Source organism: Triturus cristatus, chromosome 2_1 (assembly GCF_964204655.1).
Source record: "Triturus cristatus chromosome 2_1, aTriCri1.1, whole genome shotgun sequence".
NCBI classification, from domain to species: Eukaryota; Metazoa; Chordata; class Amphibia; order Caudata; family Salamandridae; genus Triturus; species Triturus cristatus.
The window spans coordinates 370,291,692-370,309,406 of NC_140581.1; the positions used below are offsets into that span (position 1 = coordinate 370,291,692).

Sequence of the window (17,715 nt, forward strand, 5' to 3'; positions counted from 1 at the left end):
CACCTTCCTGCACACAAGAGGTATATTCCTCTTTTTATGTGGGCTGCACAATGCAGCACACTTCGAAAAAAAGGAAACGACAAGGAGAAATACCTATATTTCTCCTCGTTGCACCTCTAGTGGGGAGGAGATCAATTCTGACACATTCTCAGGTCTACCAGTGTTGATAAATCTGGGAATGCCTTTGATACATGAATGAATGCATGGGAACACCCACGCTCCACCCATGTAAAGCAACCTCCACGTAGAGAAAGACAAGGCAGCGACTTGCACAGCTTTGTGTTACTCCAGATTTACCAAACTACTCCGGGCCATGCAAGGTGGTTTTGTGTGGCTTGGTAAATCTCTTCGGTTTAGGGTACCCCTTGCTGGGCATAAGGGCGATGCCACACTTTGATAAATATGCCCCTACATTTCTAAGTGATTACATTCTTAACATTAAATTGCTAAATGACTGAAAAAATAGCCACATCTTCAATAATTTCCTGACACTCTGAAAGTTACTCTCCATTTATTGGTGAGTTTTTGTGTGTCAGGTTGTAAATGGGTAAGTGCATGAATCAGTCAGTGTGTGGATGAATAGATTCACGAGTGCAAGGATGAGTGACTGAGTGCCTACATGGAAGAATCCATGCACACTCAGTAATATGCCAGACCTATTGCGTTGCCAATGGTTGATTGCAAATGTCATCTAAAAGTACAGCAGGCAATACATTAAAAAGAAATGGGTTCACGTGCAAGTGGTGTTAAGCTTATCAGCACTCTTCACAAATGCAGGTTTTGGTAAAATTGGTTCTTTTTGCAGGTAACAAGATGCTTGAAGATGTACAGACATTCACTCGCAGCGAACAATTGGTGGTGAGCTGGAAACCCTCCACTGTGGCGGTGGATGGGTATGTGATTGAGTGGTGTGTGGATTCAGACACAGACGCGTGTGACCGCTCATGGGAGCGCCTTTCTAATTCCACAGAATGGACATTTCAAGAAGGTACAGCAACAGTCGTGATCTTTTTAAGTGTTGCACTATGCATAGCTCAGCCATACGTGTGGCGTTCACCATTGATAAGCACGTTGGAAAATTATGTTCTCCCTCACCTGTTCTTGAAAGGAATTAAAAATGATTGTGAATTCTTATTAGTAGAAGTGGTCCATAGATACATCATTACTTGTTGGTAAAAAGCATCTGATGGTATTGGAACATCAGTTGCTCTTACTGTGGCAGAACCTGATATCTTTTCACCAGTTGTATACACGCCAGTGGAGAATATAAAAAACACCAGTTACTCGATTGTGAGCACTAACTAATCCCTAAAAGGTCGGTACTGTTTTTGTTTTTAGGTAAAGTGCTTTTCTAGAGTGAATCGAAGTGGCAACATTAGAACGCGAGCTAGTTCCTATTTGAGTTGTTGTTCCCCTACCATCAAATGTTTAACACTAAATTGTTATGGTCTGGGACATAGCTCTAATGATCCGCCTGCATATTTCATACTAATAATGTTGTGTGGTGTGATATGTTCAGTAATTCAATTTTTTTAATCCTTTGTCTTTCGCAGGGATATTCAAACCTTTAAAATGCTACAATATTTCTGTGTTTCCTCTCTTTGAAAACAAAGTGGGAGATCCTTATTCCACACAAGTCTATCTTGTGGAAGGCCGTATGTATTTTGTTTTATTTTCAATTGGTTTGTATTGTGCGTACTTAGCCATTGAAAACTTGAGATTTTAAAAAGTGCATTTATTTGCTTTGAAAGCAGGGGAGACCCTCTGACCAGTCATGTATATTACGAAAACATGTTGTGCTATAATTGTCATGAGAATGTTATTGACTTATGTACAACTATGCAAAATGCCAATTGTAAGAAATGGGGTTATTGATTCAGGGGGTGAAAACCCTACCCAAGCTAAAACCAAAATCCTTGTCCGGGTGAACCACAAAAGTCATTAAATTAACCTGTGCTTAACCCTCTAGTAGCCTGGCACAAAAGCAGTCAGGCTTAATTTAGTATTATGCTGCACAAAAACAGTACAAACCAATTTGGAAAATAGAGTACATCTTAATAAGTAAAATGATATCAGAATGCCAAAAATCCAATCAGTAGAACCCGAGATATGCAATTTCAAAGATTTTGTTTAAATGTAGCACCTAAAAGGACAAAGTGCCAAATGTGGGTATCTGGTTGCGGTGGACCAGGACAAAGTCACAAATTGAGGTCTGCTGCGATGGAGTGCTGGCTGGGCACAAGACCACGTTTTGCCTGTTGAGAATTTTACCTTCTGTCCTTGGGGCAATGTCTGCATGTCGTTGCTTTGCTAAGCTTCACGTTGTTACCAGTGAGGCTTTTAGCTGTGCTGCGAGGCTTTCTGGGGCATTGCTCCACATGGCGTTGGTTCCAGGGAAAGTTGTAGCTTAGCTACAAGTCTTTGCAGTGTTCTGCATTTCTCAGCGTCAGTTCCAATGAAGATTTCTGCTGTGCGGCGAGGCTTTGCAGGGCTTCACTTCGCTTTGTGCCGGATTTGTTGGAACCTTGAGTTAAACCAGGAAGAGTTCTCTCTGATGCCACCCAACAAGTGTCCAGGACCTTGGGAGGCACCTCTTGGAGATCAGGAACTCACTCCAGTAGAGGCCAGCAGGGCATAGTCAGGTTCTGTGCAGCAGGTCAGCTGGGCAGTTGGAAGGAGGCCTCTGGAGTTTGTTGTGTCCCAGTAGCTCATAAGATGAGGTCAGTCAACTGACCCTTGGAGTCACTCAGACTAGCAGGTCCAGTATTCCATCTCAGAAAGCAAGGCAGGCCTCAAGCTGCAGGGTAGTTCTCTAGTAGCAGCAGAGCATTCTTCTGAGGAGCAAGACAGGCCCGAGAAGCAGGGTAGTCCTCTGGGGAACAAGGCAGTCATTCTTCTGTAATGTCCACAGGTCCAAGAGTGCTTTGTAAAGTTGCTTAGAGGGTTCAGTATTTAAACCGGGTGCCAGCCTGTGAAGTGGGGGAGTCTTCTAGGCTACCCCCACACCAGGTCTGGAATTTTTACCCTTCCCCTGTTAAGGCTCCAACAAGTCTGAAGTGACAAAAGACTAGTGCCAGGTTTCTTTCTCTATGTGTTGGAGAGATACCTTTGAAATGTCAATCAATCAGCATTTGTATAGCACAGCGCTGTCACCCCTAGGGGTATCTGGGCACTGAGGGTGCTGTGTCTCAGTCAAAAAGTCAGGTCTTGAGTTTCTTTCTGATGTCCGCCAGAGAGGGTGCCATATGGCGGTAACGGGGTAGGTCGTTCCAGGACTTGGTGGTGATGTAGGACCAGGAGCGGTCCCTGCTGCGCTTGTGTTGGATGCAGGGTTTGTGTGCGAGAGCGAGTGAGGAGGAACGCAGGTGTCTTGCGGGCAGTTGGAAATTCAGTCAATGGTTGATGTAGGCTGGTCCTTGGTTGTGTAGGACTTTGTAAGCATGCCTGAGAATCTTGAACTAGCATCTCTTCTGGATGGAGAGCCAGTGGAGGTTTCTGAGGTGGGGATGATGTGGGTCCGTTTGAGGAGGTCCAGGATGAGTATGGTTACGGTTATCTGTATGGTCTGGGGTTTTCTGAGGTCTCTGGTGGAGATTCCAGCATAGAGGGCATTAATGTAGTCAAGGTGGCTGGTGACAAGGGCCTGCATGACAGTCTTCCTGATGTTGATTGGGATCTATCTGAAAATTCTGCGAAGCATTCAAAGGATGTGGAAGCAGGAGGAGGTGACTGCATCGACTTGTCGTTTCATGGTTAGTTGGCTGTCGAGAATGATGCCCAGGTTGCGTGCATGGTCTGGCGGTGTGGGTGTTGGTCTGATTTCTGCTGGCCACCAGCTGTGGTCCCATATGGAGGAAATGTAAGTAGGGCAGGGATTAGTTCCGCAATCCATGCAGAATGGCCCATCTTGCCAACACCATTTCCCCTTTTGTGTCACTGTCTGGGACAAATACAGAAAGCACAAAAGCTAAGCTATTCACAGTTATGTGACACATAACTCTAGCAGCATGTAGCAAATGGTTAGGACAAGAAGTTGCCAACCTTCTAAAAGTGGTAATTTCAGAATTTTGACTTTAAATCAAACTTACCAAAAAAGTGGTTTTTAAATTGCAATTAATTTTAGTCCAAACATGACATTCCTACCTGTTCCCAATCAACTGTTAGCACTTATTACATGTAATAGGGTAACCTAATATGTTCATGTGGGAAAAGTAGGCCTTTTTAGTAGTGAAAAACTAATTTTGGAGTTTTTCACTACCAGGTCATTAATTTTTTTAGAATTTTATATAGTGAGAACATGACCCAAGAGGGTATCAGAGCGCTTTGCACATGAACAGGGTGAGAGAAAAGAAGCAAAGCAGATGATAATAAGTAATAATAACAATCAAAATAACAAAACATGAATAACTACCTCTAGTCCCACAGAAAATAACGTAATAGGCTATAGCGCAGAGTGACAGATCGCACGTGCAGTCAGTGTGGATCGTCATTGCTGAGGAGTAGAGGTCCGATGAGCTACAGAAGGAATTTGTTCATCAATAACAATTTTACTTGTTTTTTGAAAGACACCAGTGGAGGATTAACTCGAATTTCAGAAGGTAGGGAATTCCAAATTCGTGGAGCACTACCAGAGAAGGTCCGATTGTAAGTTTTCCTCTTCTTAAATTTCTGTGGTTTTAATAGTAAGGACTAAGTGCTTCTTGAGGATCTGGCGCTGCCAGATAGCTCCAGTTTTTGTGCAATGTACAGCGGGCTGTTGGAGTTTAAGGCTTTGTGTGTCATGCAGGCAATTTTTAACTGATTTCTTGCTTCGAGTGGGAGCCAGTTTAGTTATTTCAGATCTGGTGTGATATGGTTGTAGCATTTAGATCCGTTAATGAGCCTAGCAGCTGAGTTAAGGGAGGCCCTAAGGGGGGCCAACTTTGATCTTGGAAAGCCAGAAAGAATTACATTTCCATAGTCCAGCCTGGAGATTACCTGGGCTTGAACAATTGACTTGAAGTTATCGGAAGGGGAGGAATGGTTTAATTTTCCTTAAGATGCTTATTTGGAAGTTAGCTCCTCTGGTGACTGAGCTGATGTGTTCCTGCATGTTCGAATTCTTGTTGAGCATTATTCCCAACAATTTAGTGGAGTTGATAACATGTGGAATACAATTGAGGGCTGTTAAATGTTTCAACTATTCCGGAATGTTGAGTAAATATGTGTGGGGGTGAAATTAAAGGAATTCTGTTTTGAAAGCATTTAGTTTGAGGTGGTTGCAGGTCAACCAATTTTGATTTTTTGTAGAGCTGCGTTAGGAGACCTAATATCTTCAGAAGAGGAGATTTTCAGGTAAAGTTGGGTCTCATCACCGTCCATGTGATGATTAATGTTCGATGATTTCAGAATTTCAGATAACGGCTCCATGAACAGGTTAAAGAGAGTAGGTGATAGTGTGGAAAACTGCGGAACACCTAATGTGGCATGCATGGGGTTAGATAGCGAATAATTAATCTTTATTCTTTGACATCTATTGTGGAGGAAGGAGGCGAACCAGTCTAGGACAGGACCAGAAAATCCCATCGCTGCATTCCATTAAGTCAAGAAGGCTGTCATGTTTGACCGTATTGAATGCTGATGAGAGGTCGAGGAGGATTCAAAGGCAGGATTCGTTTTGATCAAACATTTGTAGCACTTCATCAACTATGTGAGTGACGGCCAATTCAGTGCTGTGGACCTGATGGAAAACGGATTGATATTGGTCTAAGAGATGGAAATAATCGATGTGATTGCATAGCTGGGTATGGACACATTTCTCAAGGAGCTTGAATGAGTTGGGGTGTTTGAAATTGAGCGGAAATTATTTAGGTCAATGTGGTCCTCCATGGGTTTTTTTAGAATGGGAGTTATCTGTCCAGACTTGCGGCAATCTGGTATAGTGCCCTCAAGTAATGAAGCATTTACTATTTTGGTCTAGAGTGGGAGAAGAGAGGTTTTAATCTCCCTGAAGAGATTCGAAGGAAGCAGGTCGCTGAAGTGGTTGGGAGGTTTCAGAGTTCACAGGATTTTTAGAAGGGTAGTTTCATCAACATATTTGAATGAAATCCACAAGGCAATTTTTTTGGGGGGTGAAGTCTGGACGCTCATGCCTCAAGCGTGGGCGGATGGGGATGATGTGTGAAAGCACCGGGAGGAGATTTAATGCAGATTATAAGTCAAATTCAAACTTTCCCGTGTTTCCCAGCAAGAAGGCGGCAAGTTCTTTGCAGTTAGGCTGCAGGTTAGACCCAGATAGAGGGCTGGGTAGCATGATCGATTGCAATTTCACAACTTCATACCGTTTTTTAGTTTGGTTCCTGACATTGTCCAATTGCTGTCTAAAGAAGTTAGCTTTTGTGCTACGTATGTGTTAGTTGTAAATGCTTCTCAGAGATCTCAGGTGCTTGAGGTAATCAAGAGTGGGGTAGACTCTCTATCATCGTTCAGCTAGTTTAAGATTCTGTATCTCAGTGTTTAGGCTGCCAATGAACCAAGGCTTGGAGTCTTTGATGGACACTTTTTTTAGGTGGAGAGGTGCCATATCGTCTAGAATGTTTGTCATTGAATTATTGAAATGCTCAGTAAGGACCTGGACATCTGACATGTCTTCCAATGGGCTTAGTATGTGGTTGCTGCTAGATGTCAGTTTGTGCAGGTTTATGTTTCTAATGTTCCTTTTCCAGTGACTTGGTGTTTTAATTTGTGCCTTTTTATCAGACTTCGATTCCGTGATGTGAAAAGTGATGCAGTGGTGGTCTATCCAATTACAAGGAACAATAAATTCAGGTTGAATGGAACTGGACTCAGAGAGGATTAGATCCAAGATCGTTCCCAATTTGTGGGTAGGACTATCGCTGAATTGGACCAGGTTAAGGTAATCTACGAAGGTTTTTAGGCTAATCACTGCTTGGTCGCTTCGGTCGTTCCAGTAGAGGTTGAAATCCCCCAGGAAGATCTGGGCACAGTGTGGCCTGGAGTTGGTAGTGAGGATTTCCATATTTGCTCAATTAATGGGAGGTTATCTCCTGGAGGATGGTAGAATGCATGCAATTTGCCTCAAGGTCTATCATTTCTCATGATATCGATGCCCAGGTATTCACACAAGTTGAGACTGATGTTTTGAGCTTGCTTCACACAGATTGTTGAGGTGTATACAGGCAATACCTGACCTGGTCTGATTGGTCTATCTAATCTGATGATGTAGTATAAAGGAGGCACGAGAATATCGAGAATTGGTGTGGAGGAGTCATTTAGCCATTTTTCAGTCAGAACAATGAGGTTGAGACCATGTGTAATGATAAGGTCAGCAATATTCGCTGCATGTTTAGATGCCGATCAGCAACTGAGTAGCATACATCCCAGGTGGAATTGTTTATTACCCTTGGATTGGGCCTAGGTTCTCTGTGTGGATTGGTCTGACTAGATTGAATTTGACCCAAGTTGTTTGGGATGTCTTAGTGTATAGATTTGTATGAGAGGAGGAGGGAGTAGATATCATTGTCTGATAGAATAGCTTTCACCCCGCTGGGCTGGGTGGAGGCGTTGGGATATAGAATTGCTCTCCAGGCAGATAGGGAAATGTTGAGGGTGTTGAGATCCCATTTGGTGTGGGAAGAGATCGCTATCTCACAAGATATTAGGCATTGTATGTCAGCCTTATGTTGATGACGCTCCAGGGACATCTCAGCAAGTTTGGAGTTAAGTATGGAGTCGGAAAAGGAGGGGGAGATGAGGGTCAAGTGATGAGTTAAGTCCCTGCAATCAGTTGATGCCATTTCCAAATGCAGCTGTTAAGACATGGGACATTTTAGCATTCCAGCAAAGAGCTGAAAGGCTGAGATTTGGTGGGGATTTCATGGCATGTTTTGGTTTTATTATGAGAGGCTTAATTTAGGCTAACGCTTAATGATTTTAAATTACCACCGTTGAGTCTTGTTTAGAAGCTCTTATTTGATAACATAGGAATATGCAATGAAATTCATTTTTACCGACTTAGGCAATTCACCTTCCCACTTAATGCTTACTCTCGGAGCTCCAATGCAGGGCGTGAAATAGTAGACAGCTCTTGGCCCAAAAAGATAATACAAAAGTAGAGATAAAACGGAGTTAATTTAAAATATATAAAAAAGGAAGAGGGAGCATTAGAAATGTGAAACACACTAAGATTAATAAGCAAATGAAAAACACATGAACGCAGAATCTTACACAAGAAAACACTATGTAAAAAAAACGAAATGGTAAAAAACATAAATCTAGGAAGGATGATCAAACAACACAGTGAAAAAAAGAAAGATAGTCAAATCAAAAACTAAATATGACAAAAATTTAAATTAAACGTTAAAAAAAAAACATCAGTCGAGAGCAAGTGTGAGACTATTTCACATAGAGAAAGCAATGGCTTACTCAATGGCAAGAAGCCCTGGGGAAGAGGTGATCGAGTTGTGCCCAGCATCATCAAGATGCCACACAGCAACACGATGCCATAATTTTCCAGAGTTTCCCCCTAGATAAAACGAGCAGGGCTAAGAACTGCAGCAGCCTGAGACCAAGTCCCAGATTTACTTAGTTTTTGTGTCATGGTTAGGTCACTTTTTTGGTGCAGCCCCAAAGCAAAATATATTTTGAAATTTACAATGCCACGCAAAGCCCAATTTGCATAGTTTTGCATGGTTTTGTAAAAATAAAAAATAAAAGTAATGAAGCACTTAGCGGTGCCTTTATTATTATTATTATTGTTATTTATTAGGCGCAAACCGGATCATCCCCATGGGGATCTCTCGGCGCCACAATATCAGACAGCAATAACAAAAGGGAATAGGCCCAAATTGGACCGGGGTCAGGTAGGGCCGTTTTTAAAGTACAAACACAGAAGAGAACCTAACCCCGTTGTACTTTATGCTCTTCAATTTGACGAGCTATAAACAGACAACCACTATATCTATTTGAATGGACTATTTATTTATCCACTTTTATTTGATTTGTTTTCTAAGAATTTTTTTTTATCAAACATTCAATGTACAGACAAGAAAATACTTCAATTTTCAAATGACAAACATCAAAACTAATCTCATTAATATCAGACAGAGCAGAGCAAAGACTACTGATTAGTGACAGAACAGCCAGGTTTTGAGAAGTATTTTTAAACTGCCAGAGATTGAAGCATGCACGGATGTTGTCTGGCAATTTGTTCCAATGGAAGGGAGCGAGATACGGAAAAAAACACCCATTCTGATTCTATTCTCATGGGGCACAACAACCGTCGACCACTTGATCTCAATTGGCGATAAGGGATATACGGTTTTAGCTTCTTTCTCTGGTAAGCTGGATCCTTCCCCTGGAGAGTTTTGAATACCAGACATAGAAGCTCAAACACTGCTCTTTTTCTGAAGGGCAGCCAGTTAAGCAGTCGCAGGAGGGGTTCCGAAGGGGTTCGAGCAGGCCGATTAAGGGCTAGACGTGCAGCTGTGTTCTGCACAACCTGCAGCCTTTAAAGTAGATCTTCCATAATCTAGTCTACTCACTAGTAGTGCCTGTATAAGGGATTTTCTTGCTGAGAGAGGGATCCAGGGAAAGATCTTTCTAAACATTCGTATCAGGCCGAAACATGTGCCCGAGATGCTTTTCACATGTTCTTCCATGGAGAGTTTGTCGTCCATTAGAACACCCACATTGTTCACCCATTTTTGTGACGTAGGGGGTTCTCCCAGCTCAGAAGGCCACCAATCTGAGGACCAGAGTCCCCCCGCTTTCCCGAACAACTGAATCTTGGTTTTGTTGGTGTTAAGCTGTAGAAAATTTGCAGTCATCCATGCCGCCGTTTTTAACATGCAGTTTTTGAATTTTTCTCTGGTCGACGTGGGATCAGTATCAATAGTAACTATCAATTGTGTATCGTCCGCGTACGTAATGTATCAAACCCACAAGATCTAATAATGGTCGCCAGGGAAGACACTTAGTGGAGAAGTGTGGCTCAATGATTAGAGCGGCAGACCCTGATGCAGAGGTCTAGCCCGGGACCAGGGTTCAATTCCCCGCCTCGGCGGGTCTTGGGCTCAAAATTCCACGGACCTGATAATTCTCGCCTCTGTGCCATTCTAATCATGGAGTCCCACTCTGCAACTCTGGGCAATAGCTTGCTTAATCTCCACAACGGCCCCCACAACGCTAAGGATGCCTGGCCTTCACCTTGGGGGTGCCCAGGAGTGGACGCCTCACAGGGAAAAGCCAGGATGGGTTCCACAGCGGTATTCGTACAAGCGCCGAGAGACCTCCGGGTAGTCGTGCGCTATACAAGTATCCTTACATTTACATTTACATTTACTTAGATGTTGAATAAAGTGGGGCTTAAGATTGAACCCTGTGGGACCCCTTTGTCTGCAGCTGTGGTCTGAGATATAAACAAATCTAGTTGGACTTGCTGTGTTCTGTCAGCAAGGAAGTTTTCAAACCAATTTAATGCCGTTCCACTGACACCAATCTCTTGTAGCCTATACACTAGTATTCAATGAGAGATGGTGTCAAACGCTGCTGACAGGTCAAGGAGAATCAACATAGTTGGTGTCCTCTTTTCTAGGGCCAGCTTAATCGTATCCGTTACTTCAGTTAGTGCGGATTCTGTACTATACAACCCGCGGAAGCCTGACTGGGAAGAATCAAGTGTGTTGTTCCGTTCAAGATATTCAGTTAACTGTTTATTAATCAGACCTCCCATAATTTTAGAAAAAAAAGGAAGAAGGAAGAAGAGAAATGGGTCTATAGTTTTGCAAATCCAATGGGTTGGCCAGGTTTTTTTTTTTTTAATAAGGGTCTTATTTGAGCCAACTTCCATTTCTGAGGGAAGGTGGCAGTGGCTAACGATAAATTACAGACTTCAGTGATCGGAGCCGCAAGGGTCGGGGCAAAAGCTGAGAAGATAAAAGGAAGGGCAAGGTCTAGAGGGGAGCCAGATTGTATGTGCGCTAATGAAGACAGGACTTGCTCCATCGTGATGGGATCTTCAGGATTGTGTGATACCATGCTAAGTTCCTCCTCTGTGCTAAAAGAGCTATAGATTTTATCGATCTTTAGCTTAAAGTGATTAGCATGATCATCACATAACATTTAAGTCAACGGGCAAGAAGGTTTATTAACCCTCAGGTTGATGAACTCTTTAAGGATCTTGAACAGCTCATTGGAGGAATTTTTAGCATCGCTAATTCTAGTCCCTAGGTGAGATCTTCTAGCGGTGTTACACTTATTTAAGTATGCTCTGTGGGCTGTTCTATAGGCTAGTTTATCCACCTCCTGTTTTGATTTTCTCCATTTCCTTTCCCTTTTTCTACAGGCGGCTTTTTCTTTCTTAAGACTGTCAGTATACCATGATACTGGGGCTGACTTTTCCCAGATCTTGCCTACTTTACATGGGGCAATAATGTCCAAAACCTTAGTTCCCGAGGCCTCCAGCGTTTCCAGTGCCGCATCACTGTCCACACAGAGCCGAAGGACTGGGGCTGTGAACGCGGAGGTGAATGAGGCAAGGGTCACCTTCCTCCAAGGTCTCCGAGATCCCCGGAGATACAGAGGTTTGTTAATAGGCTTAGGAATTTCTAACCAGAATTTTAGAGCAAAGTGATCTGTCCAAGTCAAGGCTATAGGAGGTTCCACTACTAGGTCCTGTATGTTCGAGAAGATGGTATCCAATGTATGTCCCGCTGTATGAGTGGGGCTGAATACTTTAGGAGAGAGACCAAGAGTTTTCATAGCCTTGCATTAGCTTGCTTCAGGTAGGCATTACATGGGTGGAGCATGGGCATTTCTGTGCATCCACTCATGTATTTTGACACAAACCCATATTTAGAAAGACTTGTAAACATGGGTTTAGCCACAATGATACGTTTACCTGAGGCTGGTGTAATAAGGCAAAATATCTTTGTTTTTCCTCGTTACTTCTTCTTTGCCAGCGTGCTGCATTCTGCAGCACACATAGAGAAAGAAAGAAACCTTAAAGGATAGTTGTTGTGCAGGAAGGTATCTCTTCCAGCAAAACAAATATCCTGACTTCAATGCTGACACACATTGTGTCATGGCGCAAAGGGTCCCTGCATTGGCTCTGTGCAGCCCAAAGTTTGCTAGTGCAAGGAGAGAGCTGAACTGTGCCATATCTTTGTGAAAATGGCACCGCTATGCTCGCTCTCTTAAATGGAACGCAGCACAGCAACTTCTCTTGCTGCACTACGTTGCATGAAATCTTAGTAAATTCAGGCCCAAGAGTTAGAGTTGGCCCCAGAAAAAGCAATACCAGTGAAGCAGACTGGTGCACCAAGTGACAGATAGATGCAGAGGGACCATGTCTGTGGCTGCTTATTCGGCAGACAATCATCTGTGGGTCTAAATACCATTGTGCAGTTGAGGAGTATGTCCATGGGAAAACAGTTACAGGCATATAATGAGGTTCTTCAACTCCCTCTTCCAGTAGCAGCAACGTTATCTGAGTAAAACACATCCCACATGCATGCGTGACCTCTTGTAGACGTCAATATGACAATAAACAGTGTGAATAATTCAACTAATGTCTGTTTTTTCAGATTGTGGAGAGACGTTATGCTTATATTTTAACAGCATTTGAACTCACATGGGCAAAATCTACGTAAACACAGGGGCCATGCTAAAGCAGGTACCACTCGTATATAATGTAACACATTCACTTTGAAATTAGAGCAACAATTTAAAAGTTTGAATTAAAGACTAGGATGCGCATTCGAAAATGCTTCACTCTTTTTTACAGCTTTGGTCTTTAGACATAATCTGGGTATACCCAGCAGGTGGTTGCAAAGGAACATCCTGCACTAGGGGCAGTGTTAGTGTGTAGAAGGGGCACAGGAACAGTGATGCTAGGCTAGGGGCAGAACAGTGTAGAGGTTAAACAGGGGACCAGTTAGCATTCATGCGAGTATTTCTGTTGAAAATGTCAAGGGAATGGACTTCACGGAGGAACATCGCCCTGGGACTGACCATGCCAATGCTGATGGTCTTTCCAGGTTTTTCCACCTTAGCAATGAGACCTCTCATAAGGGTGAGTTGTTCTCTCTGCATTCTGCTGGGGGACCACATGTTGAGAATGCCTATCTTGTGCATTGTATTCTCCCAGATTATTGCCTTCTGTTTCTGAACAGGTTTTTATTGGCCATAGGACTCTTTGCCCTCCCTTGCAAACATGTGAGCATTGGTATACACCTGATTGGTACATTTAATTTGCTTGTAAGTCCCTAGGATATGGGACCACCTGTACCCATTGTGCCACCCACTATAGTAGCACTGTAAAACATGTCTCCAAGCTGGCCACCACAGCCTGAGTTTGCATTTTAAAACTGCCATTTCAACCTGATAAAGAAAACATTTTACCATGCATAAATCTACATTTCGTACACTTATAACTCACCCTTTGGAAAGCCTTTAAAGCCCATATGGCAGGGTGCATGGTATTTAAAAGTAGGACCTGTATATTTAATGTTTACATGCCATGGCAGTGAAAAACCTCCAAAGTCACTGTTGCAAGCTGGCTTTCCCATGTGTTAACCATGGTTTACCCTATTACATTTAATACGTGCTAAACTCAGTTCAGGAATAGCTAGAAAATATTTGAAGGACTTATTTTAATAGGAATTTAAAATCCCACTTAATGATAAAGTCAGATTTTATGTTACTATTTTGGGAATGAAACTTTTAGAAAATCTTCATTTTCCTTTCTACCAAAAGGCTTTCCTTACAGTGTCCAGCTGTCACCTGACCCCTGATGGCTCTCTGGTAGTGAGGCATGAATTGCACCCATACAGTGGAAAAGGGGCTCTAGGTGTGGGGAGGGAGAGTCCTCTCTTGAAAGGAATGCTGGGAAGCTCTTTCCAGTCCCTTCCTGAGCTTCAAAGGATGCCTATTCTATTACTGGCAGATGAAGCTCACACCTAGGCATGCCTCCGTTTTGTCTTTCTCAAGTCAAGTTGGCTGCAAATCCAATAGGAGCAAAGGAATTGACCAGAACTGGTTTATCGGGTGACAAAGGATTTCCTTCTACCCACAGGCTGGCACTAGGCATAAATGTGGGTCCCACTGACCTCTCCTCAGAACACTCTTGGACCTGTGAAGAATCAAAAGGGCTGAGCTTTGGCCTCAAGAACCTGAAGGAAGACTGGACCTCCTTGCCTTGAACTCAGGATCCCAGAAGTGACTCCAAGGGTCAATTGAATAACCTGCTCACGCTACAGGGACACAACAAGCTTTCAGAGGCCTCCACGTGCAACAGTCCAGCTGACCAGTTCCAACTGGACCAGGCCTGGACCCTCCTGCTTGCCTCTGCTCGAGTGAGTCTTAATTCTCAAGTGGTGAGCCCCAGGTTCTGGATCCTTGGCTGGTGTGAGAGTGTACTCCTCCTGTCCCCAAACTGCAAGAAGTGGGACTTAGAAACTTTTTGCCAACTTGGTGCCTAAAGTACCGACGGAGATTGGGGTGATGGTCGAAGCCACAGCTGTCAACATCGTATCGCCGGTCAGCCTCCATTTTCCAGTTTGCCCCGCTGAAGGAGGTCTGACTTCCAGAAATGTTTCTAAGTCCGAATGTAGAAGCCTTCACTGGAACTAATGCCGATCATCACCTAGTTGACTTTGAGGTCTTCCTGTGCACGGACTACGCCTGCTCAGAGATTTCACGCTTATTCCCACAACCACACCGATTTCCTGCTCTTGTGCACCCCGCCATCATCAAGCTCCGCTTCAGGTCCAGCTTGCAGCTTGCTCTGCAGACAACTCATCGATTACCACTTTTTCTCCATTAAAAGTTCGAAGTCAGAAGGTAAGCTTTCCCCTGGGATGAACCTGGTTCCCGTATCCGACTCCTGCTCCATCGCAGTTGGCCCTAACTTTTGACCACCATGTGTAGCACAACCAGATACCCTTGTTTGGCGGTTTGTGCAATTTGGCGCTATTTTGAATTCAGACTTTAAACGGATTCGCCATCTTCCAGTAAACCGCCAAAATTACAAACACAAGAGGAAAAAGGCGAGGAACGAGTTACATGTCCTCTAGACCATTCCTCAAACATGGACTTGTACCTCTGGCGACCTACATGCGCATCTACATGAAGGGGGACATAGTGGACATCAAGGGTTTGGGAACAATCCAAAAGGGTATGCCGCACAAGTGTTACCATGGCAAGACTGAAAGAATATTCAACGTCACCCAACATACAGTGGGCATTATTGTAAACAAACAGGTCAAGGGCAAAATACTTGCCAAGAGAATTAATGTGCGCATTGAGCATATTATACATTCAAAAAGCAGAGACAGCTTTCTAAAGCTTGTCAAAGAGAATGAAAGGAGGAAGACGGAGGGCAAGGCGAAAGGCTTGTGGGTTGAAATGAAATACCAGCCGGAAACATCAAGAGCAGCGCACTTCGTTAGTACACTGGACAAGGAACCCGAACTGTTGGAGCCAATTCCCTATGAGTTCATGGCATAAATTACTATTTACAAATAAAAGCAAATATTTTGCACAAAAAAAGAAAAAGAAAGAGAAAATTCATACCTCTGGTTCGATTTATTGGAATTTTGTTGTTTTGGTGCTGTTTTATTTATTAAAATCTTCTCTATTTTTCTATATAGTTTCTTGTGTTATGTTATCTATTTATTAATGCTTGAGTGCTGCATAAATACTTTTCTCAATGCCTCTAAATTCTGCCTGACTGTTTTGTGCCAAGCTTCCTGAGAGATAAGCACAGGTTTATTTAAATGCTGTATTGGTTCACCCTGACAAGGATTGTGATTATTATTTAAGGTGGGCTCTAACCTCCTCATGTAATACTCAAGTTTCTTACATGTTCGAAACAGTAAAGAGGGAGATCGTGAAAACAAAATCGGGGGAATTTATTTTGCCTGTTGACAAATATTGAAACAGAGACAATTTTAGGTGGGAGACAGCTAAAATTCAGCTATTTAAACTTTGAATATCAGGAGTATCCAGCCTGAGCTGGGTCTGTTGGCTTGTATGTGTTAAAGCCCCTTGTACATTTTGAAGAAATTGTATGCATGGCCTTAAGAATAGCCCTCCGGCTCCAAACGAATGGCAACCCGTAAAATATGACAGCAGCCAGCTAGATATGGCTCGCCAAAAGCCCACTCTCTGTATGTATGTGTGTGTGTTATACTTTCATGGGAGTCTGAGGTCCGTCTGTGACAGCTACACAGGTGTCTGTGGGCGATACGAAAAAGGGTCACTTTAGAATGGGGCATCAAATGATTGTGATCTTGTGAATTCTATATGTAAATCTATGACAAGTGTCCTAATCAAGATGGGTGAAGATTGGGCGGAGGCGAGGTTCAAACTGCATGAACTCTAATGGCATAGGTTGTCGGGAGTTGTCAGCTAGGGTTATGTAATTGGGGCTAATAGGAAACAGGAAGTCTAGATGGATGAGTGCCACTGGAAAGAGAATGTGGAAATGACGATTTTTTAACAAAACTGGACACAGCACTTAAACTTTATTTAGATGAAACAGAGGAACTGAAAAACTTTATTTCACGAATAAAGTCCAAGTAAAAGTCTCCATTGTTATTAGTTAGAGCAAATGAAATCGAATTTCAAGGAAGCTGGTTTCAGCTACTGTGATTCGAAATGATATTAGTTTTTTAATGCCACACAATTATGTAATGCGAAAAGGCTAATGCTTTTTATCAACAGATGTTTCATTCTCTGCTTTATTTTGTTATTTTCTTTAGCTCCCAAATATGGTCCTTTAGTTAAAATTCACAATACAGGAAAACACGAGGTAACCGTGAAATGGGAAGAGATTCCAAAGAATGAACGACATGGCTTTGTTACCAACTATACTATAGTGTACAGTGCTTCCAATGGTAGACAAATGAGTAAGTACGTGTTTCATTAATTAAAATGAGTTTCATGAATCAACATGTGTTCATTACTGCTGTCAATGGAAACAAAGGGATGTTTGCAATGAACAACTTTACCTCTTTGTTTTGCAAGTTCTACTTTATTTTGAAATCATATAACTTTTATAATGGCTATTAACTGATATCACTACATAGTAAGACCCTCTTTCTTATACCTGGCCATGGACTAGGTGGACTTTGTCTGCCTCTTATAAGCAACCCTAGAGGCCAGATACACTAACCTATTTTATGTAGGCAAACTCTCCAATTGGCAAAATGGGAATGCCTCCACCCGCAACATAGATAATTATTGCGTAGTCCATTTTAGGAGTCTGCAAACCTTCCCTGACTCAGAAAATGTGTTTGCGAAAGGGTACCGATTTGCAATCTGGAAGGGCCATGTTGTGGACATCCCTTCCAAATTGTGAATCTGTCCCATAGGCATCAATGGTGTGTGACCAGAATTCCAGTCTCATACCATGTAAAGATTATCGACTCCCAAGTTGGGGTAGAACCGTGTTTGGAAAAAGGGAAGGGAGCAACCCCATTTATTTAGGGAAATAGGACTGCTTTTAAAAAACAACTCTTCTGTGTTTTTTAAACATAATCACAAGCCACCATCGCTGTGATTTGGGCCAATCTTAGTGAGGCACAAATTGTGATCCGCCTAATAAATATACATTAGGCAGGGCTGTCTGCGACTCATTACCATTCTTTGTTTGAACAGACCTATTTGTACATAGGTCAGTTCACAAATTTGCAAAACGTCGGTGTGCAATTT

At 42.8% G+C, this 17,715-nt stretch overlaps 1 protein-coding gene and 1 pseudogene across 5 annotated transcripts in view; both read left to right on the top strand.

Annotated features, from left to right (window-relative positions):
- IL31RA (interleukin 31 receptor A) overlaps positions 1-17,715 on the top strand; it is a 1,058,288-nt gene that overhangs the window by 816,621 nt on the left and 223,952 nt on the right. For all 5 annotated transcript variants that reach the window (XM_085631330.1, XM_085631336.1, XM_085631333.1 and 2 more), the window contains 3 exons: positions 806-988; positions 1,554-1,655; positions 16,764-16,910. In XM_085631330.1, coding sequence (XP_085487456.1) covers positions 806-988; positions 1,554-1,655; positions 16,764-16,910 — 432 coding nt within the window. The remainder of the gene's footprint in view (positions 1-805; positions 989-1,553; positions 1,656-16,763; positions 16,911-17,715) is intronic.
- Positions 15,016-15,507, top strand: LOC146865324 (large ribosomal subunit protein eL21 pseudogene; annotated as a pseudogene).